The sequence below is a fragment of the Vicia villosa genome, linkage group LG1, assembly GCF_029867415.1.
Source record: "Vicia villosa cultivar HV-30 ecotype Madison, WI linkage group LG1, Vvil1.0, whole genome shotgun sequence".
NCBI classification, from domain to species: Eukaryota; Viridiplantae; Streptophyta; class Magnoliopsida; order Fabales; family Fabaceae; genus Vicia; species Vicia villosa.
In genome coordinates this window covers 184654027-184670366 of record NC_081180.1, presented here as the reverse complement: position 1 = coordinate 184670366, position 16340 = coordinate 184654027, and the positions used below count along the sequence as shown (strand labels likewise).

Below are 16340 nucleotides of genomic sequence, written 5' to 3'. Positions count from 1 at the left end.
AACTCAGTTTGGGCTGTCGTTTTTTTTTAGGAAGGTAGTCACATGCGTGTCTGCCTTAACCCCCATTGTAATTTCCAGAGAATTGTTAGAGCCATCAACACTGGGTTTCGTCAACTAGATGGTCCGACCAGAAAAGTTAAACAGATAGATTACCGTTGTCCATACATTACGTTGACGGATAATAATCCAGAAGGCACCTACATGTATTATTGGGACCGTGTGAAAGACGATGTGGACGTGGATCTAATGTTTTGGACACACAGTGGAGAGGTTAACCGAGGCGTTGAAAATCCACTTGTTCTTGCAGTGATACTCGAGTAGTTTAGATTAAGTGTTGTTGTGTTTGTTGCAATGATCGAGCGTGTACTACAAGTTGTTATGTGTTATTTTCTTAGATGTTTTAGTTTCTGTGTTGGTTATTGTCAATGTACCTTTTTAATTAATGAATGAATTAATGTTTTCCATAATATATATATCTGCGCTAGTTTAATATAAAAGTCTCAAAATCTATTATAATTGTATGTTTTAAATGAATTAAAAATTATGATAATGCATGTCACAAATTATGATAATGAATTAAAATCTATTATAATATAAAATTCTCAAAATCTAACATAAACATGACAAGACCAGACTAATGCATGTCACAAAAGATTCTCGTCCCCACCTCTTACACAAGGCTAATGCATGCAAGAAATGAAGCAATAATTCTGCACAAGATTCAAATATGACATGACTAATGCATGACACAAAAGATTCTCGTCCCCACCTCTTACACAAGGCTAATGCATGCAAGAAATGAAGCAATAATTCTGCACAAGATTCAAATAAGTATATGTGTTAAATGAATTAAAATAAAAATAAAAACATCTAAATAAAAAATAAAAGTATATGATAAATCGGTGCATGCAATGGTTTAACATAATTTAGCATGACAAGAATGCATGCCTCTATAGCAATCTAGTCCCCCCACCACAGACATGACAAGACAAGACACTGCAGGGAATCTCGTCCCCACCACAGACATGACGGGACAAGACAATGCAGGGAATCTCGTCCCCACCACAGACATGACGGGACAAGACACTGCAGGGAATCTCGTCCCCACCACAGACTTGACGGGACAAGACACTGCAGGGAATCTCGTCCCCACCACAGACATGACGGGACAAGACACTGCAGGGAATCTCGTCCCCACCACAGACATGACGGGACAAGACACTGCAGGGAATCTCGTCCCCACCACAGACTTGACGGGACAAGACACTGCAGGGAATCTCGTAATAACCTATGCATTTTGGCTATAAATATGTTCCCAAACTTGTTCATTTTCATCATCACCTCTTATACTTTCATCAGAGCAACTTATCATCAGAGCAACTTTGTGTTTCATCATCAACAAACATGTCTCTCCTAACTATGGGTCAAGAGCATCGAGGCACCATTGCAAACATTGCCACTTATGTAAGTTTGAGTAAACACTTAATTTTTTTTACTTAAGTTTACTAATTTCAAATACTTATGGGAGGTGTTTTTTTTATAGGATGTCACGAGATTTAGGACCCGTGCTGGTAAGATGAATGCTCCTGACCCTTTGATTGTGGACTACGTTAAACGTGCGGGATTTGGTGAGGTAATGAACTTAACACATACCTCAGTTGATATGAAGTTTATATTAGCATTGTGTGAGCGTTGGAGGCCTGAGACTCATACTTTTCACCTTCCAATGGGTGAATGTACCGTCACTCTAGAGGACGTGTACATGTTGTTGGGTCTCAAAACAAATGGAAAGGCAGTGTATGGAAATGTCCAACAACCAAACGCCCTATGCGTCGAATTGTTGGGTGTGGATTTAATAGAGGGTGAGGGGCAACAAAGGGGTAGGGGCCAAGGTATAAAGCTTGCTGGCCTTCAGCTAGCTTATGCTGGGCTTCAATTGGATCAGTTTTCTGACGAAGAAACTATACTGCAGAAAACTAGGATGTATATTATGTTGTTGTTTGGTAAGTTTCTATTTCCCGAAGGCACGGGAAATAGTGTTAATTTTATGTACTTGTGTTTACTTGGGGACATTGATGCAATAAAGACATATAGTTGGGGTTCGGCTGTGTTGGCATACCTATATAGTTCCTTGTGCAAATGTGCAAAAAAGGATAGTTGTACATTTAGTGGATGTGCATTCTTGCTACAAGCATGGGCATGGTGGAGAATGCCGGTATTGGCCCCTGCAAATCCAAACAGTTACGCCTTCCCTTACGCTTCAAGGTAACTTTTGGATCTTATTTTAATTATTGCTTTTTATTCTATTATTATTTGTAACTATATTGATTTACATCTTTTAATGTGTTTAGGTTCAATGCACTCGGAATGGATTGGTCCAAAACGCCTGATTCCAAAATCATTTTCTACCGCCAAATATTAGATCGACTAGGACCCCAAGAAGTAATACCTCTAAAAATGTCCATTTTCTAAATATATTTTTAAAAATAACTATCTTCTATATTTTGAAATTAATATTATTTGCTTTGCAGTTTATTTGGCGTCCTTACTTGGAATTGGACCACGTACCCGACCTTGACGAGGCGGCTATTTGGACAGCAAAATCACCCATCATACGGTTCACCACTGTGGAGATGCACCCGAGTGACCGTGTGAAGCTCCAATTCGGCATGCATCAAGGTATCCCTGACCCACCTGAGCCTGACTGTTTGGGACGTTGGCATCTTGCGAAGGTTAGCGAACAGTGGTACGTAAAAAATTACAAGTCCTTTGCCATAGATCAGCGTAAAATATGGGCTCGTCGATCAAAAACGGTTCTAGAATTTCCTGTGGCGCCGGGAGAAATGAAGCCAACTGTTGACTATGTAAACTGGTACAGATCCGTCACAAATCCTGAAATGATTGTGTCTGCCCCTTTCTATTTAGCTGACCCGCGAGCACAACCTCCATATTTTGAAGGACAACAACAACCACCACCAAATTACCACCAACAACAACAACAACCACCGCCACCAAATTACCAACAACAACAACAACCACCACCAAATTACCAACAACAACATTACCCACAACAACACCAACAACAACAACAACAAAGTTACCACCAACAACCAATGCAACCACAGACACCTTTTTACCAACAACATTCCCAACAACTCCACCAGTTTTTTCCATCCCAAACTCAACCACAAAATCAAGAATTCCATGCAGGGAGCTCTTCTAGATCACATTTCCAGGAATTCCATGCGGGGGGCTCTTCAAGATCACCACCAATGACCCCCGACATGGGCATAGAAGAAGAATACCCGCAATACACCACATTCGACCAACACACATCACAGTACCCCAGCCAACAATTTGACCTCAACACACCGCCACAACCATTGTATTTTAACCAAACCGGATCCACCAGCAACTTCCAAAACTTCCAGGCCGCACCCACTAGGAGAAATTTTAACCCGCCTAGACACAGCTTCGACTGCGCCGCGGGCACCCGCCTATCCTATGGAGGGAATTCTATAGGTCAAGATGTTGAAGACCCAGGTTTCATTCAGGGACCGTCGACTATGGCACAAGACGAACCAAATAGAGGGGGGCGTCGTCGCGGAAATAGGGGGCATTACCAACTCGTGACCCGTCTACACGACCCATTCGGCAACCTTAATGTGGATCGTACCATGGTCCACGTGGCGCGCAATAAGATTTTTATTTGTATCGTGAATGTATTTTGTAATGTTTTTAATTATAATGTATTTGTATCGTTAATGTATTTTGAAATGTCTTTAATTTTAATGTATTTGTATCGTCAATGTATCGTTATTGTATTTTAATATATAATTATTTTAACGAATGTCCAACTTTCAAAATAATGAATCCACCACCAACTTCCAAAAATAATTTTATCAACATAGATAAAAAAACAATATAAAAAAATTATTGAAAAATTGCTTTCAAAAAAAAAAAATACTAAAAAAAATACTAAAAAATAATATTAAAAAATTGTAGTTATTAAAAAAAAAATACTGAAAAAAATTTAAGAGAAATTATGTTAAAGAAAAAAAATTACAAAAAAAATAAGAAAAAAAAAATAAGGGGGGGTGTTGTCGCCAGGGGGGGTGGCGACAACACCTAATTTTAAAAGGAAGGCGCCAGGCCCACTGGCGAGTATGTAGTGGGTTGAGTGTTGTCGCCACCCCCTGGCGACAACGTGGTGTATTTAGCAAAAAACTGACATTTTTGTAATTTTTTTGAAAACTTGGTTATTTTTGAAATTTTTTTTAAAAAACTTGATATTCAAAAAAAAAATTCCAAAACCTCCACCACTTTTAAAGGCCTCCTAGGATGAATGCTAACGTCGAAGCTTTTTAAAAGAGATAAGTTAGATATAGAGTTATATATTTATGAATTATTTAAAATAAGTAAATAAATAAATCTTTATTGTAAAATATTAAAACAATTGGTGTAGTTCTAAAATAACTATCATTTTATCTTTTAAGTTTTTAATTTTTAATTTTAAATTTAATTTTTTTAATATTACCGCAAACTATGAAAATAATTTATCACCAATGTAAGCGGTCAAAGCATATGATGTGTCTTAAAGGTTCTTGATTCGATTCATTTATGAATCAATTTTGTTATGGATTAAATCAGGTTTTTTTTTTTTGAGATTAATTTAAATTCTATAATTTTTATTAGAGATCAACATGGATATTCACTCATATTATAACATGATAAAAGAACAAAAAGAAAACATATAACTCCTTCCAATAAGAACTTCAAATAATTTATTTTTATTTTAAATATAATAAATAAATATAAATATTTATTTAATTTTTAATATAAATGAACTTAAAATAATTGAGATATTGTTAATTCGATTAATTTGACTATTTAAAACTTACTATATTTTATAAAGTATTTATGGAACAATTTTTTTTTTATGAATTTACTTTAGATATGAATATTACACTTAGCCTTCTTATCATGGGAAAAAGCATCAAAGGACAATTATTTGTTCTATTAGCATTTTTTGAAGTTATTATTTTTATAATGATAAATTGTTAACATTTGTTCTACATAAAAATGCTGCAAATATTTGTTTTTGATTAAAAGAAATCCAAAATAGTTGAATACACAAATTTCTTAAAATATATGAAAAAGATTACGAGAATATTTATAATAAAAGATGAGTGGTAGAGATGATACTGAGCAAAATTTTGAGAAAATACTATTGTAGATGTTCTTAAATCAAATAAAGTTATTCATCTATGTTATATTTTGAAATACGATTTTGAAAAAAATCTATTTTCAAAAATACAAAAAAAAATCCATTTTTTTAAGCGGAAACAAACGGACCCATATTCATATATCATATGATTTTTGAAATATCTCTATTTTTTAAAATGATATTTAATTCAATTAACATAATTTCCGCATACATCTCACAAAACACTACTATCTTCTAAATTAAATTAATATTTATATATTTATATGACAATAATAATTTAAAACATTTTTCACTCTAAACTTATATATCTTTTATATATATCTCTTAATCATAAGTCCTAACTATATTGTAATTGAAGTTTAAAGATGTCAAAATGAAGTGTGTTTTGTTGTCAGTGGAATGAGGTATATGTATATTTACTTTAACATTTAGAAATTAGATAATTTCCATAGGAAAGTTTAGAAAGAAGTGTGATCAAGGGCGTTGAAAAATCTATTGAAAAGTTCATAATAGGCGTACTTATTTAATTGGTTAACCACTTTGTATTAAAGATTTTAGCATAATAAAAACATATATTATTTACGAAACTAATAAATATATTTATAATAAATAATAAAAATAGATTTTTTTAAAAAGAAAAAATATTTATTATTAAAGATTTTAACATAACAAAAACTATTTAATTATTTTAAAAACTATAGGTGCGTTTGATTTACTAATTATTTAAAATACAAAAATACTGTTATATTTTCTACAAAGTATATTCTCTTTATTTCTCTCCTTAATATTGATATTTACAAAAATATTATTTTATTTTCTATTAAATATATATTATCTCTCATATTAATATTTAAGAAAATATTCTTTTATCTATTAAAAATATATTCTCCCTCCCATATTAATATTGACGAAAATACCCTTTTATTGTTTATTAAAAATATAGTCTCCCTCTCTCTCATATCAATATTTACGAAAATACACTTTTATTTTTTATTAAAAATATATTCTCATTCTCATATTAATATTTACAAAAATACTCTTTTATTTTTTATTAAAAATATATTCTCTCCCCATTTTCTCTCATATTAATATTTATGAAAATACCCTTCTATTTTGTATTAAAAATATATTCTTCCTCTCTCTCATATTAATATTTACGAAAATACCCTTTTATTCTTAATTAAAAATATATTCTCACTCTCTCTCATATTAATATTTACGACAATACTTTTTTATTTTCTATTAAAAATATATTATCTCTCTCACATATTAATATATATGAAAATACCCTTTTATTTTCTATTAAAAATACATTTTCCCTCTTTCTCTCATATTAATATTTATGAAAATACCCTTTTATTTTCTATTGAAAATATATTCTCTGTCTGTTATTGATATTTACATTTATAATGAGTATTTTAGTAAATTTACAATTATTTTATTTGTCATGTCCATTATCAACAAATATTGTACAAGACAAAAATTTGTCAAGTACTTTAATGGTTTGTACTGTACAGTTCTGTCAACTACTTACCCTTTTGCATAAAACTTTAAATTTATTAATTTTTAAAATTTTTGGCATTCATAAAGTCTTTTGATGAATCTTTTGATTTTGTTTGAGTTTGAAGGGGAGGGATAGAGTGCATTGAAAAATGATTTAAAAATAATATATATATATATATATATATATATATATATATATATATATATATATATATATATATATATATATATATATATATATATATATATATATATATATATATATATATATATATATATATATATATATATATATATATATATTTCTTTACAATCCATATTGTCATACCTCAAAATTTGCCCATCACATTGGATGCACACTCTCCTAACACAACAGCCTCTAAAACTAGGGTTTTGTATTTCTCACAGTAAAATCAGGTTCTAAGACCTCAAATGGATCCCATGGCTTCTCACATGCTTCAAAGGACCCTCATGCCAAGTTGCAAGCTCTGATTCATAGGATTGCTCGGTCAAAAGTTCAGAAGGTCAACAGTCGACTAGTTTGACCTAAAAGTCAACTGTGGTCAAAGTACAGTCAAAACTCCTGATTTTTGTCAACAACCTTATTTGGAAGTATAATTTACCATTTGATCAAGGATTGATAATGGTTCATCAAGAAAATATCAGAAATCAACAAATTCAAAGTTTCTAAATTAGGGTTTTCATAGGAGAAAGTCAACTGAACTTTGACCAGCCATAACTCCCCCATGGAACATCAAAAATTTTCCATCCAAAGCTCAATTTGAAGGAAATTGGATTCTCTACAATTTTGTCTCTCACATGCCAAGGCCAAAAGTGCATCATTTAAGAGATATGAGCCAAAATATTATAGGTCCTTTTGAAAGTCAACAAAAAGTCATTTTTTCTCAAAGAGTGGTACATGAACATGGTAGACTCAATTGAGATGAAACCAAGAGGAACTTTTAGAGGACTCCTTAAGCTTTCTAAAAAGTCCTAGATCACCTCCATATGATCAAAATTGAGAAAGATATGAGGTGCACAAGTTGGGATAATTTCAAGAAATAACTAAAACCCTAATCATGCAATTTTGGATTTCTTGATCAATGGGCCTAAGTTTTGGACCTCAAACAAGTCAAGGACCTAAATGAGGATCTCTAAATCCATTCTCACTATTCGCATGATTTTATTTTTATTTATTTGCATATATATGGAGTTTTTTATTCATTTAAATGTTAAATAAATTCAATAAAGGTTGAAGATGATGAACAGGGACGGGACCCACTAATCATGTGTGTAGCGCAGCGACTGGCTAGTCAACAGTTCCCATTTTTCTCTCTCTTTTTGATTGGCCACACAACTGGTCCATGGGCCTGCTTTGACTGCCTTTTTGACTTTCCTCCACTCATCTGTATTCATATATATTTTACAAAAAGCAGCGCAGCATAGTGGTATGGGTGAAGGTGCATTAACCGCGAGAGTGAGGGTTTGATCCTCACTTCTTGCAAAATTTTGTTAAATTTCCTTTGTAGGTTTACACTCCTAGTTCCAGGGCGTCCAGCCAGAGCGCGTCCACAGTGTACCCTCGCCCCTCAGCCATCAGATTACCAGTGCTTCATATCCAACGTGCCTGGATTGAGGATTCATCATATGGACCTCCAGGCTTGCCACACATAATCACAGAGCTAAATTTCTTTATATTTTTATTAATTACATAAACCTTTTATTTATCTCTTTTCTTGTTTTATTTTAATTTATTTCATTTAAACATTTCTTTTTTTTATTATAATAATTTCATATAACTATTTATTTAATCGAAGATTAGTTTTTTTATAATATTAAAAATAATTGTTTTTAACCCTAAAATTATTATTTTTGTATATACTATTAATCAATTAATTAATTAATTTAAAAACTAATAATTAATTTTTTAGGTTTGTTAACCTCGATTCATTTATAAACCCTAGAATCCTCAGGTAGGTGTTATCTACTAACGCATTTTAAGCCTTATAAACCTTTTGGGTCACAATAAATTTTCTTAAATAACCCTTTTAGATTCAGGATTCGGGTTTGTAAATTTTTAGGGTTTGTAATCAATTAGGGTTAGATCAGTTAATGCACTAACCTTTTCCCTTCTTTGTGCAAATTTTCAGGGTTAATCAAAATCTTTCAGCCACGCGCCCCCAGATCAAAAAAAAGCTAAGTTCCCTTAATTTTTCTTATCATTACATAAATCTTTTCTTTATTTCTTTTGTTTAGTTTTGTACTAATTCTTTTGAATTTCAACCTCCTTCTTTTTATATATATAAAAATAATTTTAATTAATTTAAGTTGATAATTTTAAATTAATTATGATTAGTTTCCTTATTAAATTAATTAGGTTAAATAATTAGTTAAGGTTTTTAAGCTAGTAATTATTTTAGGGTAATAATCAAATTTTTGGCTAATTAATCATTTTAATATTTGTAAACCCTGATTTTATTTTGGTCAACTGTTTTTATCATGATTACTAATCACTGTTCTCCCTTATTTATTTTCCTTTCAGAGTTGATCAAGGGTTCGAGGAAAATTAAAGCATTCGAAGATGTTTATACAAATTATTGATCCCCTCTTATTTTCTGCTTTTAATTTCCCCCATCCCCGCAGGTGTTTATTGTAATAGCGTAGGTTTTAATTCCTGCCTTTAATTTCTGCAATTTTAAACTGCGTGGTTAATAATCTGCGGGAGTGCAAGCCTTGAATCGAATTAGAATAACTAATTACAAGATAAATAATTAAATTGAATCACGTGATTGTTGCACCCACACATCTTTAGGGTAATCCCTCTTGTTGCCTTATACTGTTGCCTTATTGTTACATGTTGCCTCTAATTGTACTAAATAGTCACGTCCCTCGATTCCGAGGATACCTAAAGCAAGGTTGCCTTAAAGAATAAAAGTCATCTGGTCCCTCGATGTTGCCTCGAAAAAATAAGATGATTGTCCCAATTGCTAAGGTATCCTCGCATGATGCCTAAGAAAATCAAATGACTATTATATCCTTCCCTTAGACTACCTGCCCTCTTTATGGCAAGGGACAGTCTTGTGGAGAACGATAATGTCTCGATGACCCTAAACATCCAATTGAAAGACTTCCTGCCCTCTCATGGTATGGATAGATCCTTTCGCCCGAAAGACTTAAAGAACAAGAAAGACAACTTAGGGCAAGTAGTTCTCAATTGCTTGCTCATATTCAAATCAAACTTTCAAATTACTTTTCACGCCTCTCTTTTCAAGTACTTTCAAAACAAGGCGACGCTTATTTACAAGCTAAAGTCCTTAACAAAATCTTTTACTATCCTCACACGACACTTCAAACTTTTCAAACAATTCAAAAGTGAGCTAAGCAATTAAGAGCTCATGGATACAAAGGGTGCCTTACACCTTCCCTTTGTATAACTTACCCCCCCGAACTCAAAATCTTTTTAAAAGGTATTTTTCTGTTCTTTTAGCCTTTCTTTAAATTGGATAAAATAAAAGTCGGTGGCGACTCTTGCTATCTGCGACATTTCAATAAAGTCAGTTCACCGTATTACACATATATATTTCAAAATGTAGGAGAGAGAAAACAAAGATTCACTCATAATCTCCACCATTTATTTTAAAATCCAATGATTCAGATTCATTCTCACATTCTCATATGATGTGCCATATATATATATATATATATATATATATATATATATATATATATATATATATATATATATTTATAATGAGTATTTTAGTAAATTTACAATTATTTTATTTGTCATGTCCATTATCAACAAATATTGTACAAGACAAAAAATTGTCAAGTACTTTAATGGCTTGTACTGTACAGTTCTGTCAACTACTTACCCTTTTGCATAAAACTTTAAATTTATTAATTTTTAAATTTTTTGGCATTCATAAAGTCTTTTGATGAATCTTTTGATTTTGTTTGAGTTTGAAGGGGAGGGATAGAGAGTGCATTGAAAAATAATTTAAAAAAAATAATATATATATATATATATATATATATATATATATATATATATATATATATATATATATTTCTTTACAATCCATATATATTTCAAAATGTAAGAGAGAGAAAAAAAAGATTCACTCATAATCTCCACCATTTATTTTAAAATCCAATGATTCAGATTCATTCTCATATTCTCATATGAAATGCCCTATATATATATATATATATATATATATATATATATATATATATATATATATATATATATATATATATATATATATATATATATATATATATATATATATATATAAGATTTGTGTAGAATGATAAGAGAGTACTTATCATGAATATATTTTCAATTTTTTTTATACTAAAATAAGATAAATTACATTTATATAAATTGTTTAAGCCTTTTAAAACTCTTCAAAGTCCTCATTCAATACTATTTTTTAGTTCCTCCAAATTAGGAGGATTTTGGTTTGTGAATAAAAATAAATCCCCCTAAATCCTTCTATTATTTTCCATCAATCATTCCTTTTTTCCAAAATCACCACCTCTCTTCCTCTTCAAATTTCCAAACAAAGTCCTAGAGAGTTGATACTCTTCCTCTAACCATGAGGTTAATGATGACTTTTTCACAATTCTTCTAACAGTCCTTTAAAAGTCATCCATGAACTAAATGCCCTCCTGAGATGTATCCTTCGAGTTTCAAACTCAGCATCACAGAGAAAGTTACAAGTGTTAATCAAGAAACATGGAAGTTGCATCTTTAGGATAGTACGTCTTCACAATTTGTAACATCAAAAACCTCCCTCATTATATATAGGGAAAAAACTTTCAATAATGGATAACAATTTTATTAAATAGTTGAATTCATATTTTAATTGGACATATTAGTCGATCTTATAAAAAAATTATGTTCTTCTCGTGATCCTCATGCCCATAAGCGTATACTTGTCTTATATTCATTAGACTAAGGTGGCGCCCATTGTTCCCATAAAAATGGAAAGTAAAAAATGTTCCTTGTAACTAATATTAATCCTTTCATTTAAGCTCTTCTAGCAACTCAAGAGACGAAGAATTCCTTAATAGGTATACTCTCATTCGAGTTATGAATCGAAAATAGAGTAAAGAAATGTGTCATTTTCTCATGGATATTTTTTCTATTAAGACATGCAAAAGAATTATTCTAAAACAAGCTAAATATAAAGAAAAGAAAGGACACCACGATATAAAAATATTTTTAAAAAGCAATAAGGGCATCTATCACACATTCCATGATAGAATTGTGATTTTGAACTTCATTTCATTGCACTAATAAGAGTTAGGTTGTTACAAGGACATGACTTTTGTATTTATCGAGCTCCATGCATGCTAGCTCTCCAATAAACTCATGCACATGCATGGTGTTATACATTAGTTTAATGCATTGTTGTAGAATTGAGCACTAGCATAACTCGATCACATCTTCTCACAATCATAAATGTTAATCCTGCAAAAATAATAAGACGTTAACTAAACCTGAGGCGTGTATGTACACTGTCCTTAAGGGTTTATCCGCCTCATAAGCGCAAATCCCCCAGGATTCAACAGGTTCTTCTCATATTCTTAATATGAATATGAGGCATCAGAACAACAAGAAGTAATCTTAAATATAGCAGGAAGATGTGACCAGAAGAAAAGAAAAAATATATATCATTCATGTTATTTGTTCACCTTTTTAAATATAATCCAAAAGTAAGAGAGTCCTTTATGTAATAAAGATAAATTATAAATAAATTAAATAATAATAATAATTTCCTTTAAAATATTTGTCACTTTAAAAATTAAAAGGAAACTTATTTAAAACTTTTGAAATATAATTAAAATTTACAACAATCCCCCACATATTTCAAAAGTTTAAAAGTAGAATAAATAAAATTTTCTGGATTCACATCATGAATGTGATGCATCAAACTAGTGTAGCAAGCTATATGAACTAGTCCTAGAATGATAGTACTTAACATACAGTGAAGTTGGTGTAGCAAGCTATATGAACCAAAAACACTTTAGCATGTTAGAGGTCTACCACTCACATCACACCCCCACATTTCTTGTTGTTGACGTTGTGGTGTGCTAATAGGCCATGCACGTGCCTGGTTATTTTCATGAGTGCTCTAGAGATTTTGCCAAAATCTCATATAAGCGGCCCCACTCAACACTCATATAGGTGATTTCATCAAGTGTATGCTGCAAATCATACACCACCCATAAGGGATATGAAACTCATTAGAAGCTACTGTTTACGGTGATTTCCGGTAAACAACCGCTAGTCTTCCAAACTATAATAAATATGATTTGGTTACTCGCAGGATCGACTAGATTGATCCTAGGACACATAGTCAAGAAGATTGTTATCAATGTTCATTCGAACCATATTCATGATTTGTCTTCTTCAATAAGCGTTGTTCGATTAAAGAACAGATAGTCTTGATAATCACTTTGTTATATATAAATGTGACTTCAACGAAAAGATAAGTAACATAACATATGAAATTAAAAGGACTATTAAAACGTAAAGAATCTTAAACTGCAGAAACGTTAAAGATTTTGAAAGTAAATAACATGAAAGTAATTCGAAAGTAAATGACATTAAAGTAAAGATACAGGAATGTAAATGGCAAGAAGTAAACGAAATGCAGTAATTCTGGAAGATATTTAAAAACAAAAGATAATACACATGTATTAAAGTGGTGGTGTCATACGTACATTTTCTCAGCGAACTCTTTCTCTTAACGCTTGATACTTGAGTAAATATGTGAGTGATTTGTACAAAATGAACACACAGAATCCTAACATTAAGACTCCTATTTATACTAGTTTCGACCTTAACGGTCCTACACTAATCTGCTGCCACGTTTCTCATAAGAACTTCTAGCGACGCCATCTGTTACTTGGACAGTTACGAAACCGTCTTCGAATTTCAAATCTTCCCGCCTGAGTCTCTCTTCGACGCGTGGCAGTGTATTAAACAAACATTACGAAAAACACGCTAAGTAGTAATACTTGAATATATTTATAAATTTTGTCTAAGTCCCCGAAGACACATACTTTTCACTAGCTTTCAGTATTCATTATCTTCATAGCGAACTTAGAAATCTTTATTCTCGAAGCATGACCATCAGTAGCCATTCTTTTATTTTTAAGGGATGGCCATCAGTAACCATCTTTCCTTCGATTTTCTACTTCTTCGAAGGACAAATACTACAAAACGAAATCTTCAGCTAACAAATTGCCCCCAATAAATGCCTGTTTCGAGAGTCAACAGAAATAGGCGTTTCTTGTCATTATAAGATTTCGTTCTTTATTGATCTTTGAGAGTTCCAAGACTGCTGACTAACGTCATAATCATTGATGACCCTGTTTCCGAAACGTCTTGTCATTTTCAAAGATGTCTTCTCATAACTTACATTCCCACGTTTTAACCTTACTTCTTGATCATTACTCCTACATACTAGGAGTGAAGCTAACTTTATTCGACCGCCGTTGGATTAAATCACTAGCCGCCACGTGTTCTTTGGATTTTACCCAAAAGATTTAAAAAGGGTTTCCGTTAAACCTTTAAATACTTGGTTTTGTACTTCTACACAACCTTTCATTCCTATTTCTTCATCTTCTTCAACAAAAAACCAAACATCTTCAATCTCTTCAAAATCTCGCTCCCTTAATCAGAAATTTCTCTATGGCTTCATCTTCAAATGTTCTTCAACCTGCTCTGAAGCTCCAATCAACAACACGGTCTGGGGAACAAGAGCACGTTCAAAACCCTAACACCGAAGAAATACACGCTATTTACGCTTCCTAGGTAATCATTCCCTTTGAACTTTCTGGAAAATCTCTCGCTTTTATGGGTCCATTACCAGGTGAAAATATCCCATCTCTGAATAAATTCTTCCCTGCTTATTACAAGACTAGACCATTAGTTAGCAAAATTAGAATAGATGAAGATGGCTGTTCTCCCTCAGGAAAATCTACTAACAGGGAAGAAACTCCAACTGTAACTCCTTTAGCTTTAGCGAAAATTAGGTTAAACTATATGACCAACTCTGTAAAAGTGTTTAGGTCAATTCCTTTAGCCAAAGATCCTGATTTGTACTATGCCTGGTTAGAAAAAGTAGAGAAACAGAAAGAATCCTTCTGGAAATCGTTAGGAATATACGATTTGATTCAATTGTCAAAGACAGGTTTAGAATACAACCAACCCATGTTAGTAGCAGCGGTTCACTTTTGGGATGCTTCTCACAACACTTTCCATCTCCCCTGTGGAATGGTTACCCCTACTCTTTTCGATGTGGCTGCGATTACAGGACTTCGACCAACTGGCGAAACCTTCGATCCCAACGAAATGGATAATGATACTATTGGTTTTAATGACTCACAAGTCACTTATACTGCATTCATCCAGAAGCATCATATTACCACCGAAACGGCAGTATCCGATGAAGAGCATATTGCTTTCCTAGCGCTATGGCTTTCACGATGTGCCTTCTGCTCAAGATCTATTCAAGTTGCAAAGAGGTACCTTTGCATGGCTAATCAGTTGCATGCTGGAAAAAAGCTCAACCTCAGCCAACTGCTTTTAGGGTCTCTTTATGAAAACCTCAGCGAAGCTGCAACCCTTACCAAGAATTTCAAATCCGGTAGTTTACTTTATGCTGGCCCTTTCTGGCTATTACAACTGTGGCTTAATGCTACATTCAAAACTCATCTTCCCTTTCGAGGAAACGTCAATGAGGAGGATAGCAAAATCAAAAATCGAACTATAGAAGGGACCAGGTTAGCTTACCTAACTCCAAAAGAAGAAATTGGAAAGCTTCGTGAACACTTCCTGGCGTATTCAATGATGTTTGCCCGGCGTAACCAGTTCGATCCTTCTATGGCCCCATTTGTACACAGAACAATAGGTCCCGAATGGTTTACTCGAAAATTCCCATCAACATCTCAGGATCAACAAACTGAGTCTATGGAAATTTGGGAAGCCTTTCTGACTCCAAGGTTATTTTCCCATCGCCTTCGACCATCAAAAGGTCAATATATTCTCATGTGCTACCAACCAAATTTGGTCTCGAGACAGTTTGGGTTGGTTCAAATAAAACCCAAGTGTTTATATGAGAAAAGAAACCATATGTGTTTCCATACCTTGTACTTGACTGAAGAAGAATGTAAAACAAAAATCAACAAATACGTTGGCACCACCAATCTTCCTTCTGTCTCTTTCGAACCTGCTTTTTATTCTACACCAGACTTTCATCAATGGTGGACGGATTATTATAGCTCCCAAATCTTTGATGCTGATAGCCTTGCTCAAGAACTAACTGCAGCTTTTACTGATGTGCAGGAGAATTTTCAAAAAGGTACTTCAACTCATATTAAAGAAATCCAAGCTTTTCAAAAATTCTTTGAAACTATCTACAGGCCTGCTGATCTTAGTCGGACCGTTCGTGAGGCTGCAGTCATTTTGCGCGAAAAGTTTTCCGCCAAACTGGATAAGTTGAAATTGCCCTCGTATGTTCGACCAGAACTACGTTATGAAGTGGCTTTCAAACTTAATCCTCCAAAATTCCCTCCACTACCAAGTGCT

The 16340-nt window shown here is 32.7% G+C and overlaps 1 protein-coding gene across 1 annotated transcript in view; it reads left to right on the top strand.

The window, feature by feature from the left end:
* Positions 1 to 1536: 1536 nt before the first annotated feature.
* LOC131660976 (protein MAIN-LIKE 2-like) overlaps positions 1537 to 16340 on the top strand; it is a 58007-nt gene continuing 43203 nt past the window's right edge. Inside the window, exons 1-2 of the mRNA XM_058930358.1 lie at positions 1537 to 2265; positions 2352 to 2442. Coding sequence (XP_058786341.1) covers positions 1577 to 2265; positions 2352 to 2442 — 780 coding nt within the window. The 5' untranslated portion in view covers positions 1537 to 1576. The remainder of the gene's footprint in view (positions 2266 to 2351; positions 2443 to 16340) is intronic.